Below are 17411 nucleotides of genomic sequence, written 5' to 3'. Positions count from 1 at the left end.
TAGTATGTTGGGAAAAAGGATGCAAGTTTGGAGTAGACAGCTTATGTGCAAATATAGTTATAGAGCCCTAAACACAAACTATCCCAATTAGCCCAAAAAGGTTCCGCTGGGGAGGGGGGAACCCCAGCAGTTAAGGGGTTAACAGTTGAGCAATCCTGCCCGTATAAAGAGTATGATGAATGGCAGAGGGGTGTAGTAGGAATAATAGGCAATGGCTATAAATTCAGGAGAAATAATGGGGAAGTGTAACAGCATTGATCAGGAGGGAGGGGTGAATTAATACTGCCCTCTGAAGAGTACGCTGAGTGACAAAAGAGGTTTGAAAGTATTAACAGGGAATTATTACTGCACGCGTAAGCAGTAGAATGGATTATAGGGTTGTAAGGGGATTCATAGGGTAAGGGTGCAAGTACAAATAGGATGGACAATTTGTACAAGGAGAGCTAATACCGCGGTGTACACATAAGCGGGGATTGTCGAGGTGTAGGGGATTAAATAGCGTGCAGCACTGGAGGCGGGCAGGAGGAGTTGTAGAGAGGATACACAGGAGAGGGATGAGAGATGCTGGCCGCTGCGCACAGCACCAGGGCGCAGAGGCTGTGTGTGTGAGGAGAGCTCGGCCGCAGCGGGTAGTAGCCCACAATAGGCTGGCAGGGATGACGGTGGGAGGGGACACTGTATGAAAGGTGCGGGAATCGCTCTTCGCTAATACAATCTTATCCCTCGAGTCCCTCGCAGAAGGAGGAAAAAATACGAAGCGCGCAGAAGCCGGAGCGAGGACTGAGCGTCTGGTGGTGTTTGCTATAAATACGGAGGGGCCGGAGCTGTGCTGTCCGCGGTGCCGGCACTGGGCCGCAGAGGGGCTGATTTTCCGCCGGGATCCGCGTGAGTGAGCCGCGAGGCCGGGTGCCGGCATGAGGAGGGGGCCGCCTGCGGCAGCGCTGCGGTGGTGCGCCGCGGGCAGAGCCCCGGCAGGATGGAGGCGCTGAGCGGCGTGGAGCCGCAGTGCGGGGGCCCCGAGCGGCGGCGGCTGCTGCACCGGGCGCCCTCGCCGGCCCGGCCCTGCCTGCGGGGGGAGCCGCAGCACTGCAAGGGGAAGGTGCTGACGTCGCCCGTGAAGCCCCCCGCCTGTCGCCCGCAACAGCCTCCGCCGACCCCGGGCCAGCTGGCCACCCAGAGCCGCCCCTCCCGCAGGACCGGAGGCTGCAAGACCGGGACACCGGGCGCGGCCAGGCCGGCGGGGGGAGCCCGGCCTGGGCCCCCGCCCGCAGCCAAGAGGACAGCAGCCGCGGGCAAGCCTCCCACCGGGGCGCGAGGGGAGCCGGGGAAGCCCCCGCTGCTGCAGCCGCCGCCGCGGAGGCGATGCCCGCTGCAAGGAGAGCCCCGGGCCGGGAGCCCCGGGAGCCCCGCGGCCCCCCCACCGCCCCCCGGGACCCGCCTGAGCCACACGGACAGCAGCTCGGACCTGTCAGACTGTCTCTCGGAGCCGCTGTCCGACGAGCCCCGGCCGGCGGCTGCCGGGGCGGGGAGCAGCGAGTCTGGCTCCAGCGACCGCGAGCAGCCGCAGTACCCTGCCCCCGCCGCTAGGGGCGCCCCACAGCGAGCGGGCACGGAGCAGCGGGGGCTGGCACCAGCGGAAGGGCCCACGGGCGGCTCTGAGTCGGAGGAACCGCAGCAGGAGCTGCACCTGGAGGATGGGGAGCTGCAGCGGGAAGTGGAGGAGCTGCGGTCTGAGAATGACTACCTTAAGGTGAGTTCACGCCGGGCATGGCGACCCGGCACTCCCTGGCATGCCTACAGCTGCCCTGGCACAATGCATGACTACTGCGATGAGATCACACTTCCGCAGTCCCGAGGGCTAGCATCAAGCATGGCATACAGTGTCATCAATCACATGTGGTGGCACATACTGCTGCTTAAATAACTGGGCGGGTTGTACAAATGCCAAGACTGTGCACTCTTGTATGTTTCAAATGCTGCCGTGGCACATTATTTACACTCGAACAGACAAGTGTCATTTGAGCATCCCCAAATGTTGCCATGTATGTTATCAGTTACCTTTGTAGGTACCACACTCAGTAGAGTCCACGGGTATGACTATATGTCACATTGATCATGTTGTATGACACCCCATTCTGAGGAGTGACAGAACATTGACTTGAGGTAACACGCTATACATGCAAGTCTTGGAGTCTGCAATGTATACAATTTGTCAAACCTTTAATTTACCCTAAAAAACTCATGAGTAAGAAGGTGACGCTATGTAGTTATTGAACTATCTGCACGAAAGTAAGTTGACGAATATTAAGGACTGTCACACAGTCCACTACTGGGATAACGAAAAATTGCTTTGCGGTGGTTCTAAAAATATTGTATTAGTTTAAATGAGCAGCTATGCTTAGGGAATCTTCAGTCATGCAAACTAGGCCATGTGCGTGATAAATGGAAAGTATATTTCGGGCATCCCCATTCCTAAACGCTGGAGGCAAGGCGTGCCTTGGTTTTGACAGAATGCAGCTACTGTAAATAAACAGAGGCCCCTATGAGGCTCTGTGAATAGAAAGCGGTTTTATAGTCTAACGCCATTGGTTGCTCTTGAATCCTGCACATTTCAAACCAAATAACTGTCAAACGCTCGAGCTGGAGCAAAAAAAAAAAAGTTTAAAAAAGACAGATGCATGAGTCTATGCTTAGAACTAAGGAACGAAGCAAAGAGATTTCACGGTCTTTGTGTGCGTGTCACATGTGCTCATCTCAGACCGCTGAGAGTTTTGTTACGACGTGTGACAGCTGAGGTACCCACAGCTGTCTGTGAATCCATGCACTGGGTTTATGATTCAGCAGCAGCAGGCGCTGACGGGTCCAATATTGCTGTTCTCGAGCGACTAACGTGTTGTTATCTTATCTGTAGGGAGTGAGGGTTTGTTTTCATCCCACAGGGGACTTCTTCATCATGGTGTAATTAAGCAGTGTTTTCGCCTCGGTGTTGTGTTGCCTTGCCCTCTTGTGTCTGTCTGAATCAGACAACATGTTTGGTACCACAAGATGACGTTTCATTAAATGCCGGTATTTCTTTTCATTCTTATTTAAAAAATAAAAGCCAAGAAAAAAAAACAATTTCTGTTAAGGGCGTTGCTGCCAAAGGGCTCCTCCGTGTTATCTGTAACAGATTGAGCCAGTCGAGGTTTCTTCGCAGCACATTGTATTCTGGAATTTGTAGTTTATCTATTAACAATGTAAGTGAGAGTTTAGTATCCCTGCGCAAAGTATTGTTGGCTTAAAAGCCAGAATTGGCTGAAGATTTCACATAAGACTTGAGGGCATTTGTTGGCTGTGTTTTGTGGGAACGTTGGGCCATTTAAATGTGCCAGTACAGTAATACCCGACTTTAGTTAGCAGTAATCCCAATTAGTCAAATTTCTACTCTGTTTGTATCATTGATTAACATACCAAGGTAGCCCTCCAGAAACACACTGCTGTACCTCGACACCACAAAAGAACAAAAAACGTAAAGATTGATTCTCCTCTTTGTGAAGAGTGATTGTCAACCCAAGAAGCGACCATGTCAAAAGCAAGAGACGTTTGTTGTCGGTAGAGAAGGGGACCAGGTTTTGGTACAAGGAAAATCAGAGATCAGAATAAAGAATATTACAAAGAGTAAGTCATCCTTGCATTGCATATCCATCCCTGTCCCTTGTCCCGCTAACTAACAGAGGACATAAGAGGCAGTACATTCAGATGTAAACACAGAAACCCTATGCGCTGCCAGACATCAAGCTTCAATGAGGAGCAGTGCAATGACAGTCTCAAAGAATCTAGCGCAGCCTTCCCACAATCTGTAGCCATCAGTGCTCACACCTCAAGCTTTTAATGGGACATGAATGTGTGCTGTGATGGCCGCGTTGCTGTCCAGCTTCAATCCGGTCTAGATAGGTCTCTGCAATCTGTCTTGGAAGCTGTCTTTGCATGGGTAGATCTACTGTAATTGCCCTGGAGTAAAACTTACAAAAATAGCCTACTGGTAAACAATCCCAAACACCAGAGCTTGTCTGTGTGCGCTTTTGTGTAGCTCCAAAGGCACAAAACCAACCTGCCTGAAGCTCAGAATGAGGCTGGTCTATCGCAGTTAACAGATGGTCTTACTGACATCCAGAACAGATAGTGAGTATCCTAATTAGAAGATGCAGAAAGTGGAGGTAAAGACAACTCTACAGGCATCTGAAAATCTGGAGGAATACGAAGAGCCAGACCAAGTCTAAATTGCACTAAAGGGGTCGGAAGAAAATAATTCCCATTTTCTCTAGGGCTTTAACCCCTATGCCACCATAATTGTTCACTATCTTCAGAGACCCTTTGGAGAAGCCCCTACTAGCAGTTCTGTTTGAGCTTTGTTTATGGCCTGGAGGTCTCTAGGCAAATCAAAGGGCAGGCCTGACCAGAGGACAGTATACAAACCTTTTGTTTCACACCTGGTAAAAAAGTACTTCTAGTATCTATTGTATCATGGTAAAGTAAATAAGCATCTGGATTACTGTGTAGACTCTGGCCTCTTTATCTTGCATTCCCTGTAACCATTATCCCTGCCTCTCGGTTCCCACACAGCGTAAGGGTGGGTCTTGCATGCAGATAAGGCCACGGGAAGAGAAACTGGGTTAGCGGAGAGACCTATTCTGGGAGTTCTGCCAAATATTTCAAATACTGAGATCCGGACATTACGTGCCAACATAATGCCCACGTCCCTTCATCCTCCTATACTAGAGGGTGAAAGGAATGAAGGGAAAGCAAACATACTTTTTGGCCACTTGGCAATCAGGATATATGCTGCCGGATCCTTAGTCTTATTGCAGTGGGGTGGAAGTAGAGCATCACCGATGATGAATAGGCCCAGTCATGGACGATTAAACCTGGCTCAGATCAGTTGGAAAGTTTTTCCTTTGAAAGAGAAATCCCTGGACGGAGGAAGATACGAGCAGCCTGCATATTGTCCACATATTGACTATACAATGCTGCTCAATAAAAGTGATTGCACTTTTCCCACAGGCCCATTTGGTTTGACAGCCTCACCCTAGTATTTGATTGGGTGCTCGTCAATCCACTTATTTCATTGGTACTCTGTTCACCTTGATAAGGACTTCTTGACTTTGGATGAGTGGGGTGAATGACTATCGAGGCTACCGGATTGCGGTTGGGTCCTGTCATTCGGAGAAGCAGGTACCATGTGACAGAGTCCACCTGCCCTGCACTGACCTGTCATCCAGGGTCATCCCACCGCTTCTGAATTTGGCATTGGTAGTGATGAAACATTAAACTAGGGTAAGCCAGGACTTTTCACCAGATTGATTCACTCCAACTTCGTCTGCATTGGGGTCACAAATTGAATTCTAACTGGAATCTAATGGTCCCAGTCCTATGAAGTTGGGCCTCTGTACTACAGAATTTTCAGGATTACAGGTATCAGATACAGCATTCCAGAGATAACAGTAAAAACTAATGGCAATATATTTCCATGTGCATTAGTTCACCAATACATGTTGGCTCTTGTGACACCAACAGAGATACCATACATCCCATGCCTTCATTTCTTCAGTGATCGCCCATTCGTGTCTTTCTAGATGACTGCATACCCCTTGCATTGCACAGAGAGCCGACTTGCTATAAATGACACGAATCATCAAGTTGTTCAGTTAGATAAAGACATCAATGGTATGTTTCATGCAGCAGTCCAACAAAGAGATGAGCTTTGTGGTCGAACCTTGAGGCTGGGCGTAACAGTGATTTGAATCGAAATGGCCAGACTTGAAACTGAAAAAAAGGCTACCATCAAAACCCAATAAACCTCTGATCATGTCTTGCTATTAAGGTACGAATGTGTTTTGTAGATCAATTGAGGTTAAGAAGATGTTGAGGGCTACCAGAAAATGACAGCATTTTTTCCATTTGGAAAGAAATGGTTGATGGAGACTTTTTGCACCTCTTAACGGGTAGCACCAAACCGAACCGTCCTGATACCTTCAGGAACTGCAACATCACCTTCCACTTTCCTGATGTTGAACTGCATATTGGACCCCTTTCTGGGTATTGGACCCCATTGTCTTAACTTCAATTTCATGCACCTATCTTCACAATAGGTTCTTGTTTACTCTGTTCATCGCTTTAGCTCAAAATAGCCAATTAAAAATAGGAAGTTTGCTGAAGAGCTTTTTGTGGGAGCTGCATTTCTTGGCTGTAGCTGCTTTCTAAAAGGTGTTTGGAACTTTTCACATTGGAAAAGCATCTGTTATGAATGTGTGAATGTGGATTAAAGATGCTAGACAAGGGGCGATTAGTGGAGGGGCAGGCTTTTGAGATGTGACTAGTGAATTAATTGCTTCTTCTATCAGAGAAGTAAATGCCTCTAGTAGTCATGGAGTTTTCTGAATTTGCATATTGACTCTATCCTGTTACATGTGCTGAGTTTATTTCGCCCCTGAATGCCTCAATTAACAGCTTCCCAGAATGAGGGATCTATTTAGATTGCACATGTTAGGTAACGGTAGCTAAATGGCATATATAGTGTCCACTTCTGCTTCATGTGATTTTTTGGTCTTTAAAACTAATATGCATTAATGTGTGCTCCAGAGGAGTTAAAGCAGTATAATGTCGAGTTAAGCTTGCATTTGCAGTGGCATATCATGTCTCGGATCTACAACATTCCACTGTGCGCTTCTACAAGTTCACCTTCTTTATTAGTAAAATAGCGAGGATCCAGCAGGACCTTATGGCGGCTATGTCTGCAGACTGCGTAGTGACTGACATGTGTCCCATACTATGTCCTTGCTCTGGACAACAGCTTCTGAACTTTGGCCAAGTTGCTGAGGGTGCTATCTTGCCCCTCCTGCAATCTCTGAAATCGGGCTCTCCCGCTGATCCGTGCCCGGCTCGGGTGCTTTCAGAGGTGGCGGATTTGGTCTGTTCTGAGATCACACAGATAGTGAACCTCTCCTTGGCCTCAGGGGAGGTGCCGCTAGGGTGGAAACAAGCCAAACTTCTGCCGCTTTTGAAAAAAACAGGATTGGACGCGACGGTTCCTGGGAACTATCGTCCAATATCTCTTTTGCCAGCACTTACGAAAGTTTGTGAGAAGGTGGTGCTTCAACAATTGGAGAATTTTGTTGAATCTTCCAATGCCCTCCATCCTGCCCAATCGGGTTTTAGAGCTACTTATAGCACTGAGACAGCGCTAGTGGAGATGACTGAGGCGATTCGGGACTGTTTGGACGGAGGCGGTAGAGCGGTCCTAATTTTATTGGACCTCTCTGCCGCGTTCGATACCGTCCCCTACGAACTCCTTCTCGCTAGGCTGTCCACTATTGGCATTGGGGTAATGGTGCTGTCTTGGTTGTCTTCGTTTCTTTCCGACAGGTCTCAGCAGGTCTGGATGCCCCCCCACGCCTCGAATCCTAAACCACTTCTTACGGGGGTCCCCCAGGGCTCCACTCTTAGTCCCTTACTGTTCAATGTTTACATCACCCCCCTGGTTTATCTAGCGGAACAGTTTGGGGCTAAGATAATAGGGTATGCGGATGATACCCAACTGCTGTTTACCTGGCCAGACGACAATTTGGATCCATCAGTAGTTCATCGGTGTCTGTCCTCTGTATTTCGCTGGCTAACTCAGGCCCAGCTGAAGTGCAATGAGGACAAGTCGGAGGTGCTTTTTTATGGTTCCTTCCCCCCCCTGTTTAAGAACACATTGTGGCCCCCTAACATTCCTAGCCTGAAAGAGATGGGAAGACCGGCAAAAAACCTGGGCATCTGGTTTGCAGAGGATCTCAGATTTGAGGAGCATATAAAAAAGCTGACAGGCACCTGCTTTGCCACGCTGAAAATGCTCCGCAAGTTTTTTCCTCTGCTCCCTAAAGAGGCTAAGGAGACGGTTGCCCGAGCTCTGATACTGGCAAGGCTGGACTACGCGAATGCTTTGTTCAGCGGTATTCCGGCCTACCTGGTGAAACGCCTGCAAATTATCCAGTACGCGGCCGTCCGTCTGATCTTTAACATCCCCAGATGGAAGAGCGTACGTGCTGAGATGAGCACCATTCATTGCCTCCCGGTTGCGCAGCGCATCCTGTTTAAATCTCTGGTGCTGGCGTTCAGAGCCATTCACGGCCAAGGCCCCGTCTATCTGAGAAAGAGATTTATTTGTTATGTGCCAGCACGCTCTCTTAGATCATCCACGTTGCTGAAACTGTCCCTTCCCCGTTTCAAACGTGCCAGACTTGGTGGCCAGTCAATCTTTGTGATTGTGGCCAGGGCTTGGAACGCCCTACCTCTTCATCTGCGTTCCTCCCAAACTGTGGCGCTATTCAAGAAAAATCTAAAAACACACTTATTCAAGAGTTTAATATAAGTTGTTTTCTCTGTGGTTCTGTTTCCCGCCTTTTCCCTTCGCGCCAGGATACTCCCAAGTAACGGAGCGCGCTACAAAATAGTTTATACATACATACATACATACATACAAGTTGAGCGTAATGGACCAATCACTGTTGTACATACTGTAATATACTTTGGGTAAGCAATAGGCTTACTTACTAATCAGAGCACTTCCTTACACTGGTGCAGTGGAGCATTAGCAGCAAGATCACAAGAGCACGAATAGGGAATACAAGGGCTTTTGTAGCTTAGGGCTCGTGTGAGGCTGGTTGATCACATCTTTCAGAGGTACTGTTAAAATTGTAAATGAATAGAGACATGATGCAAGTGTAGTGAACCTCGCTAATATAACACTGGCTTCGTACTTGATGTACATGGGACTATGTTGACAATAGTTTTTACGGTTACCCCTTGAATCCGGTATGTGATAACCCAGGATCCTGCAAATTCAGCGGTACATGGGCCTTTATCATAGGACTGGGACCATCAGATTGCAGTTTTATATATTCTAGTGATGTCATATAACATGTTATGAGTGATGTAGTATGTGAGGTCATCAGTAGTGCATGGCGTGGGTGCAAACTATAGTTAGCTCACTAAATTATAACTGATGAATTTGAGTGGTTTTGGTTTCTACATTCTAATTTTGTATTTATTTCAGCACCTAATTATAACATCACTCTGACCTATGTTTTCCTCAGTAAATGTTCACGTTTTTTTAACACAGTAAGAGATTAGAGGTGATTACAATGTCTAACTATAACATCACTTTAGCCGTGTCTTTTTCCAGTACATTTCTAGGTTTTTTATCATATTCACCCAACTTCCCCACTACAGCTTTTAAAGGAGCAGCATTCTGTTGCCATAGGATCTGGCCTCAAGCCAGGCCCAGTGCCCAACCCCCCTGCCGTGTACAGCCTTTAGCCGTACTCAGTGTGAGTTGGCCACGCGGCCAGCCAATCAGATCAATCTATTTTTTTACTATAAGGTACTTTGGAGTCCAGCAGGACTCCAGTAGGACCAACAATTCTAAATATATATATATATATATATGTACTTTTTTTTAACCCTTTCAAGCCCAGCCCAAGCACCTCTTTAAACGCACATTTTCAAACATCAGAATGGACACCAAATCACAAAAAGCATGCTTTCCGAGTAAAATTCTTACTTTCTATCAAATTTGGTGTAATTTCATTCAGCTGTTTTCTGTCTCGCTTCCCAAAATTTCCAATGGGAATTAACATGGAAAAACAATGTGTCAGGCTCACTCTTTTTCTCTGCCCCCTCTGCTTGACAGATCACTCCTAAAATTTCCAGGAAGGAGCTGTGTGGATGAACTTTGTTTTGGAAAGTTTTGCAAAGATTCATCAAACAGCACCAAAGTATTTAGTGAAATAATAGACACTCTTCCTATGGAAACTGTGACCTAACTATAACCACACCCTGATTGTCATATAATTTATATAGTTTGTATACTTAGGTTACAGTACAAGATAATAGCCGTCTCTATCGCTTCTTTGCATGAATGAACTGGCCTTGCCTCCATAAGCTCCTAGCAAAAGATTTTCCTCAATGAGGTTTGTAAATCGGAAAAGTTGTTCCACGAACAGCAAAATGGCAGTCAAAAGAAAAGCATCTCCGATTGATTTGAAATTAAAATTAATTTTAAACAGAATGTCCCTAAATTTCATATTTTAATTTTCTTACAAACAGTTGTTGTTCAATTTATTTATTTATTTATTTATAAAACTTATATAGCGCACAAATACAGATTGGTGTCTCGGCGCTGATACCTACAATTCAAGACGCATCACATCATGTGTACACATTTATTGTCCTCATTAACGTCATCGAGGGGTTTCGGTGACTAGAAATGTATTCATAAAGCACAGTAGAGCCCTACAGTAACATTTTTGAAGCACTGTACCCATGCTACCTCTTCTTTAATTCTTTTTTCTAATCCTATGCGGATTTCCCAAGAGGTATTGGTTCATTTGAGAGCAGTACCTCAGCCACTGTGCTAATTTCTAGCCTTCTCAATACATAAAATTTGCAATTCTTGAGGAAAAATGTCGTCATTCCTGGTTATGGTTTTGAAACCACTAATGTTTAATACATTTTCTGTCTTTTCGCAAAAAACATACAAAGGCAGAACATGTTTTATGTTATACGTTTTAATAATGCCCTATCGTTCAGCGCTCTTAATATTTTTCCTATTGGGTTTGTTATTTGAAGATCCCTCCCCCGCGGTGAGTGATTGGACAGTGGAGGGTTGTGGGGGCTTTGAGACCTCAGGGTCCTTGTTTATCAGAGGAGTCTTGTGCTCTGCTTCTGCATGTGACTTCTCCGGATTGGTGTTTCACCTGCTGTGACCCACATGGCTGATGAAAACCCACGCAGTCTTAAGAACTGAAACCCTAGGCACGTGGAACTTCTTAGTTAATACAGCTGGGCAGCGTGATGTAGACAGGCGGCCTCTGAATGGATGCGCTAACATAATGTTGGAGAATTACAACCTTGAAAAATTGTTTGGGAGGGAGTATGGCATTTAATCTATTTTATTATACACGGTAATCCCTCTAGACCTATATTTCTTTCCTTGTGGCTAATATTAGCTCAAAAATTGGGGAAAAACACAATACTCTACTACTCAGACAATTTATTTTTGAAGTTTTTTACATTTTCTTTTTCTTTTATTCTCTCTTTTTTCAGTTTTCAGCTATATATTTTCCAAATAAGTTATAATGCATTGTGTTTGCAACTGTACAGGTTATTTTTTTTTTAACATATTGTGCAATTATACAACCATCAGAATTTCATCTCAGTAGATAACTTAGAGAAATGTAAAAATAATTGTTTCACAAAAAGTGGCGAGGCAGTAGCTCGTCATGAGCACAGCTCCACTGTGCCTCATGAAGAGCTGTGTTCGTCATAAGCATAGATAGGGTTGATACACAATCGCTGTTTGGTACAAGATTTCTATAACCCTCTCTGGTTTACCTTACGCATCCAGTTATTTGACGCTCATGCTGAGTACGTCATCCCTCTTGAGTAGAACATTTCTGATTGAAATGTTTTTCCTCTTTGTATAAATGTAAGTGTGGGCGAATATGCTCCCTTTCTTTTTCCAGGGGCCAGGGCTGTTTTGCAAAACGAAAGTGAACATTCCTGTTTTCTCTCCATAAACAAAATACAAAAGTTGCTGTTTCCTGTTGCAAAACATCCCTGACTGATGTTAAAAGAAAATGTTGCAAAATAGAACACCCCAAAATGTAAAATGTTGCCAAGTAGCGCCTCGGGGCTATTTTGCTCCATTTAATTTTACGACGGTCAATGCTGCTTTTTGGCAACAAATTAATGTTTCTTTTTCGTGTAGATAGGCAAATAATGATAACAGACCCATCATGCCACAAAACAATACTGATATCACAAAAAAATAGTAAAATGAGATGTATATAATATGCTACTCAATAGTTTTGGTGCAAACTAGCACCACCCAGGTATTGTATTCATTTTATTCTCAGATGCAACACGATGACCAATCATTTGTTTGCCATCCTGCTTTGTCGTGTGTTAGCCAAACCGGAAATTAAGCCTCGTTTCGCGATTCTGCTTTAAGAAGGAAGTGGTTTACTGCTTGTAATTCACGCCTTTGAAGGGGCTGGCTCCCTCCTGCATAAGACAATGGGTAGGTGAGGTATGCACAGGGGATTCCAGGCAGTAAAAGGGCAGCCTTTGTTTCAGGATTCCCCCATATTCCGGAACGAATTTTGAGATGTTTTATTATCAAACACCAGTGGCCCATCCATTCGCATTAGCTGCATGGAAGGCTTTTGTCAATAATAGGTGGGTGTCAGCCGCGGCTGATTTATAGATGCGGCTCTCCCCTGCCACGCTCCGGCCTCTGTATCTTTCACGTGTGTGAAGGGGTGATCGATAGGGCGATAGAGGCGCGCCCTCCCCCCACGTCCCCTCCTTCATGCCCAGATGAATCCCTGTGAAAAGATGACGTGACTCGGAAGGACGCACGCAAACAGCAAAGCACGGGCTGTGAAAACAAAATGGGACAGATTCACACAAATCAAGGAAAAACACAAATGTGGGTGAGGCAGATAATCACAATTACAAAAAAAATAATATTTGAGTTACAGAACATGCATGTAATTCAAGGGTCTCTCCGCAAAGGAGGACCTACAGCTCAATAAAGGTTTCGAACTGCAAGTTTTTAAAGCCTCTGCCTTAGAGGAATCCTGTAATTTAGAACTGACTGACTCCCCGATTTCACAGCTGGATTGCCGAAACGTGTTTCTCTGGAAGTAAAATCTAAGCCAGGAGAACTCAAGAGGGAATGCCACCTACGTACAGCAAAATGTTGAATTGGCTCTATTGATGGCAAGAAAGCATCGATCTGTTTCAGAGAGGCCCATGCAGAGGGAAATAATTTCTTTGTATTACTCATTTGAAAACCTACTCGTTCCTGCCTTAGAAATGCTCAGCTCTCTGCATGCAAAAACATCTGTGAAGAGAATTGGGCTCCAAATAGATGCCCTTATAGTACAGATGTCAAGCCTTCTAACATATTGAGTTTATCCACACATCACTCGCTAAAATGGGCGCCTTATTTTGAATCTAGGATTCTGAGGGAGGCTTTCTTCTTTTAGCTCTGTCCAGGCGAATATTAACATTAGATCTCTTGGAAGCATACCACTGAATCCTATGAATTTCCTTTAAGGCCCCCAGAAGCAAACGGGACTAACTGGAATACAGTACAGACCAGCTCATCTTTTCATGTGACCACATCTTTGTATATAACCAAAAGACCAAAAGCAGCAGACAAGGTCAAGCACGACGGATCTTAAAGTTCTTGAGGTTAGGTGGTGCAATCACTTCCCAACATCCGCTGCCGTAGGATGTACAATTTACCACAATGCAAAGAAACAAAATGGAAGGTGCACTCAAATGAAGTCAATAGAGAAAGTAATTTGTAAATGTCTTCTTCTATATTCAAAAGGTGTTCATAAAGCAAAGGCACAGCCAACGCGTTTCGTTCCCATTTTTTGCCTTTAGGAACTTTGTCAGGGCAAGCTAGTATTCCTAAGGGGCAGCACTCATGAGTCAACAAATTTAAGCAAACCGGGAATAACTGCGAGCTCGCTAGGTCACGGTTCGTCGCCTTAATTAGGGAAAAATCAGCCCTAGTAGAGATGAGCTCGAGTAGTCCCAGTTGGTGCGGTGAAGTAGAATATGTTGCAGGTGCTATTGATAGCCCCAAGTTAGGAAACAATCAAAATGGAAGGATCGTGACGTCTTCAACAAAAGTTCTCGTGTTAAAACGGCGGCCCGATGTAAACGGTCCAATGTTTTTAGAGGTCCAAAGTGTGTGTCCTGCTAACGTAGCGTAACAGCTAAGGGTCAGGTAGTGACCCAAGTCAAGAAACAAAGAAGCAATGCCGCACCTGTGATATGGTCCCGGCTCTGAAAAACGTCAGCGAAAGAGGCGTCCCCATCTTTGTGTGTACTTTGAAACTGCCAGTGGGGAAATGACACTGGCTAGACTCCTCTACAAGCACAACTTTCTTATCGGATAATAAACTGCTCCAACATTGCATCTCATTCACCCACCAAACAGATGTTGTTTTGGTCTGGTCTGAATAGCCCATTTCTGCTTCATCAGCTGCTTTCTCTCCTTTACCATATTGTGGCTACGGATGTCCAATGTTCAAGGCAGATGGCTATCGAGTTTGTGCATATTTCATAGATTTCTTTCCCCTGAAAACTCCTACAACTGCCACTGGTTTTAAGTAGATATATATATCATGTGCAAAGATATCGTACTGCAAAAATATCGTAGCCATTTTTATTGATTGCCTTAATTATTGTCACGGTCAGTATAGATGGTATTTATATATTTACTATTCTCAACCCCACATCGACCTATATTGAAGACCCATATCTCATCAAGGCACTTAGAAGTAGAGTTAATAGTAAATCTATGCTTCTCTATATAGAGTATTCAATATTTTGACTGTGATATTTTTGCAGGACAATACTTATACGGTATTCTCGTAGAACACCCCATAACTTGATCAGCTAGACTCTTTCTCATTCCTTAAGAAGACTATTATCATTCATCTTGTGAACCAGTCTTTCTACACCGAGGATTGACGATGTCCTAAGGCAAGGGCTGCTTCCACCTGTCGTTGACTAAATGCCTTTTTTTGGCACTGGTAGTCCGGTAAGACCCGGTGTAGCTGACACACCGATTGTTGTTAATTGCCTGCTAAAAATTAACATAATTGAAACTGTTGCAAATATTTAGCAGTGTGGGATATCACAATTAGGGTTATCGCCAATTGAAAGTGTCCTTGGTGGAGCCAAGTTTTTAGCCCTTGTTTCATTGTATTAGTGATTGATTTATGAGTACCCCCCTTGTCCTGATATTCTATTGTATTGTAATTGCATTTATATAGCGCTCGCTACCCCTGACGAGATATCTATCTTTCAATCAGACTCCTCCCTGAGTCCCTGCTGTTGAAGAATCTAACCTCCAGCCACAACATTGCAAGCCTCCTGCAGATGGAGTGTACTCATTTATTCAGATGTGCTTCGTACTCTGCTAGAGTTTCATGTAGAATCTTGGAAAATACTCTACACCTATGATCTAGAAATGCAAATTTAATCAAGTGTCGGTTATCTCCTAAAGTATCTACATGCAAATGAAGCGGGTAGTTTTAGTTCTACTTGCTGCTCCACGCTACCTGATGAACTCTGCTATCAGTATAGTGACCAAGGCTCAAGCCCCTACCTTTCACATTGTTTAATCCGTATTAAAGTGACGATGCAGCCAAAAATATTGTTTTGAAAAAAGGATTCGGTTTAATTGCTTCATTAGTACCTTGATTGCATATTAGTGGGGTTACTTATATCATGACCACAATTGTACAGTATTTTGACATTGAACATGTGCGTCCTGTGCTTTGACACTCTAGTTTGGAAGATCTCCCCGTGTGCAGTATTTCTATTCAGTTGTCTATTCTGCGTTGGATCATCTGTTTCCCAATTTTCTCATGAGTTGAAGCGCAGTTTCATGTATATCTGCGATGGTGGCAACAGCTGAAGACTGTCTTGTGTTCATCCTATAAGTATGTACATCTATAGGCTGGGCCACTAACATGAGACTGGGGATACAGACACAGGTTAGGTTTGCCTCACTGCTGACTAAGCATCATATCAACTATTTTGCTGACTATGCTACATCTTCCAGTTCTTATAATCGCCTACCTGAGCTAGGCATCCTATATTAATTCTCATGGCCATATAGATATTTCTTTTTTTCATGACATGTGTTTGAGTTGTCCTTGAATTCAGTAACGGCAATGCACAAGCACTGGGTGAGTGTTCCTTACAGTGCTCCTAGAAAATGTTTCTTCTTCTTTGCTCGGATGAGGTTCATGTCGGAATGCGGTGCTTTACAAATCACTAAACAAAATTAAAGAAAGTAAAGGGAACATGCAAAGATGAAATACTGGCTGATGTTCTCAACTTTTGTCAAGGCCATTTCTAACATCTCTACCCCACCATAGTTCTCTACCCCAAAATTTGAAATTGTGTTATGTGTTGTGTGTGTGTGTGTCCATCCGTCCGTCCGTCCTTGAGGTAAATGGTTGCAAGAGGGGAGCGTCGGCTTTGGGGCAGGGGAGTTGGGAATCTGCTGACAGTGGTGCTGTAATACCCTACCTACACTTCTATTTATTTTAGCCACTGTGAAATCTTTACTCCGCCTCCTCCCTGAATGACATTTCATGTCTTCTTTTATTTATTTTTTAAACATCCTGATCTTGGGCGGGTTACCCTATGGGACAACTCTTTCCCACTCCTGGTTCTGATTTAGCTCTTGCTCCTCATTTCATCCTTTTTTTTTCTCTTGGTTTATTTTTTCCTTGCTCACCCACTTCAACTATTCTCAAAAAAATGTTTTCTCATTCCCATGCTCCTTCAATTTCCCATTTCTGTTGTGGTGTGGTCCCTCTCTCACCCTCAGATATCCTTTCCTTACTCTACCTCCCCCTACCTTCGTCTCCGTAGCTCTTTATTCCCCTTATGTATTAAAACTATGTTCCCTAACTGATCCAGTTTTTTTTTCTTTCGAAAACATATTATTTTAAAAACATTAATTTATGTTTTTTAAACTCCTATTGTTTTATTTATTTTTTAGTTCTTAAAATGGGTTTCTTTCACTTTGTTTTTTAAACCGATTTGCAGTTGCACCCACTGATGCAAGTGGTTTCCACTGCAAGAGCTTGCTTTGCAACCTGTTCCGTCCTGTGTTTGTGGGGAGAGAACCTAAACATACCTACATTTTCCTTTCCTTCTACCACTATGCCTTTCATTGGCTTCTTTCGTTCTAATGGACCAGATACAACTCTTCTGATGGTCTCTTTTTATTTTCCCTCCTTTGGCCTATGTTATTTTTTTAAATTAATTTCTGGTTCTTTGTGAAAGACAATTTGCTTTCTCTTTTCTTCATGTTACATGAATCTCCTGTTAGCACACAAAATGTGGTAAAACCCGGTGTTCGTTTGGAATTTCAAACGTACAGCTTGGACCCTCAAAATCATGTGGTGCTTTTCCATCGTTTTCTAGTGGATCTGAAACAGAAGTACAGGTCATGTATATCCTCAACTGTCAGGTTCTTAGTTTTCATTCAATGATGAGGGGTTGAAGGATCTTCTAAAACTTTTATTTATCTAGGAGAAAGTATAGTTTTTGTCATTTTTATTCAGATAAGTCAAATTACAGAAATATCGATGACAAAAGATTGACTAGTGTCGGCGTAAATCAACAGAGTGTTCCTTGAAGGAATCCGTCCCTATTCTATCTAAAGGAGCCTAACCTGCCCTATAGAGATCACATGAAGCGTCACCTCTGGAAAAGAACACGATTTTCGGAGCACAGATAAAGGGAGAAACTCCCCATAAAGGATTGTTCTGGAACCTCAG

The 17411-nt window shown here is 44.4% G+C and overlaps 1 protein-coding gene across 5 annotated transcripts in view; it reads left to right on the top strand.

Annotated features, from left to right (window-relative positions):
* Nucleotides 1-828: 828 nt before the first annotated feature.
* The window catches only part of MTCL1 (microtubule crosslinking factor 1), a 511680-nt gene continuing 495097 nt past the window's right edge, over nucleotides 829-17411 (top strand). For all 5 annotated transcript variants that reach the window (XM_086964952.1, XM_086964953.1, XM_086964951.1 and 2 more), the window contains exon 1: nucleotides 829-1750. In XM_086964952.1, coding sequence (XP_086821078.1) covers nucleotides 977-1750 — 774 coding nt within the window. In that variant the 5' untranslated portion in view covers nucleotides 829-976. The remainder of the gene's footprint in view (nucleotides 1751-17411) is intronic.

This window comes from Lissotriton vulgaris, chromosome 4_1 (assembly GCF_964263255.1).
Source record: "Lissotriton vulgaris chromosome 4_1, aLisVul1.2, whole genome shotgun sequence".
Lineage (NCBI taxonomy): Eukaryota > Metazoa > Chordata > Amphibia > Caudata > Salamandridae > Lissotriton > Lissotriton vulgaris.
This window is presented reverse-complemented; position numbering and strand designations above follow the sequence as displayed.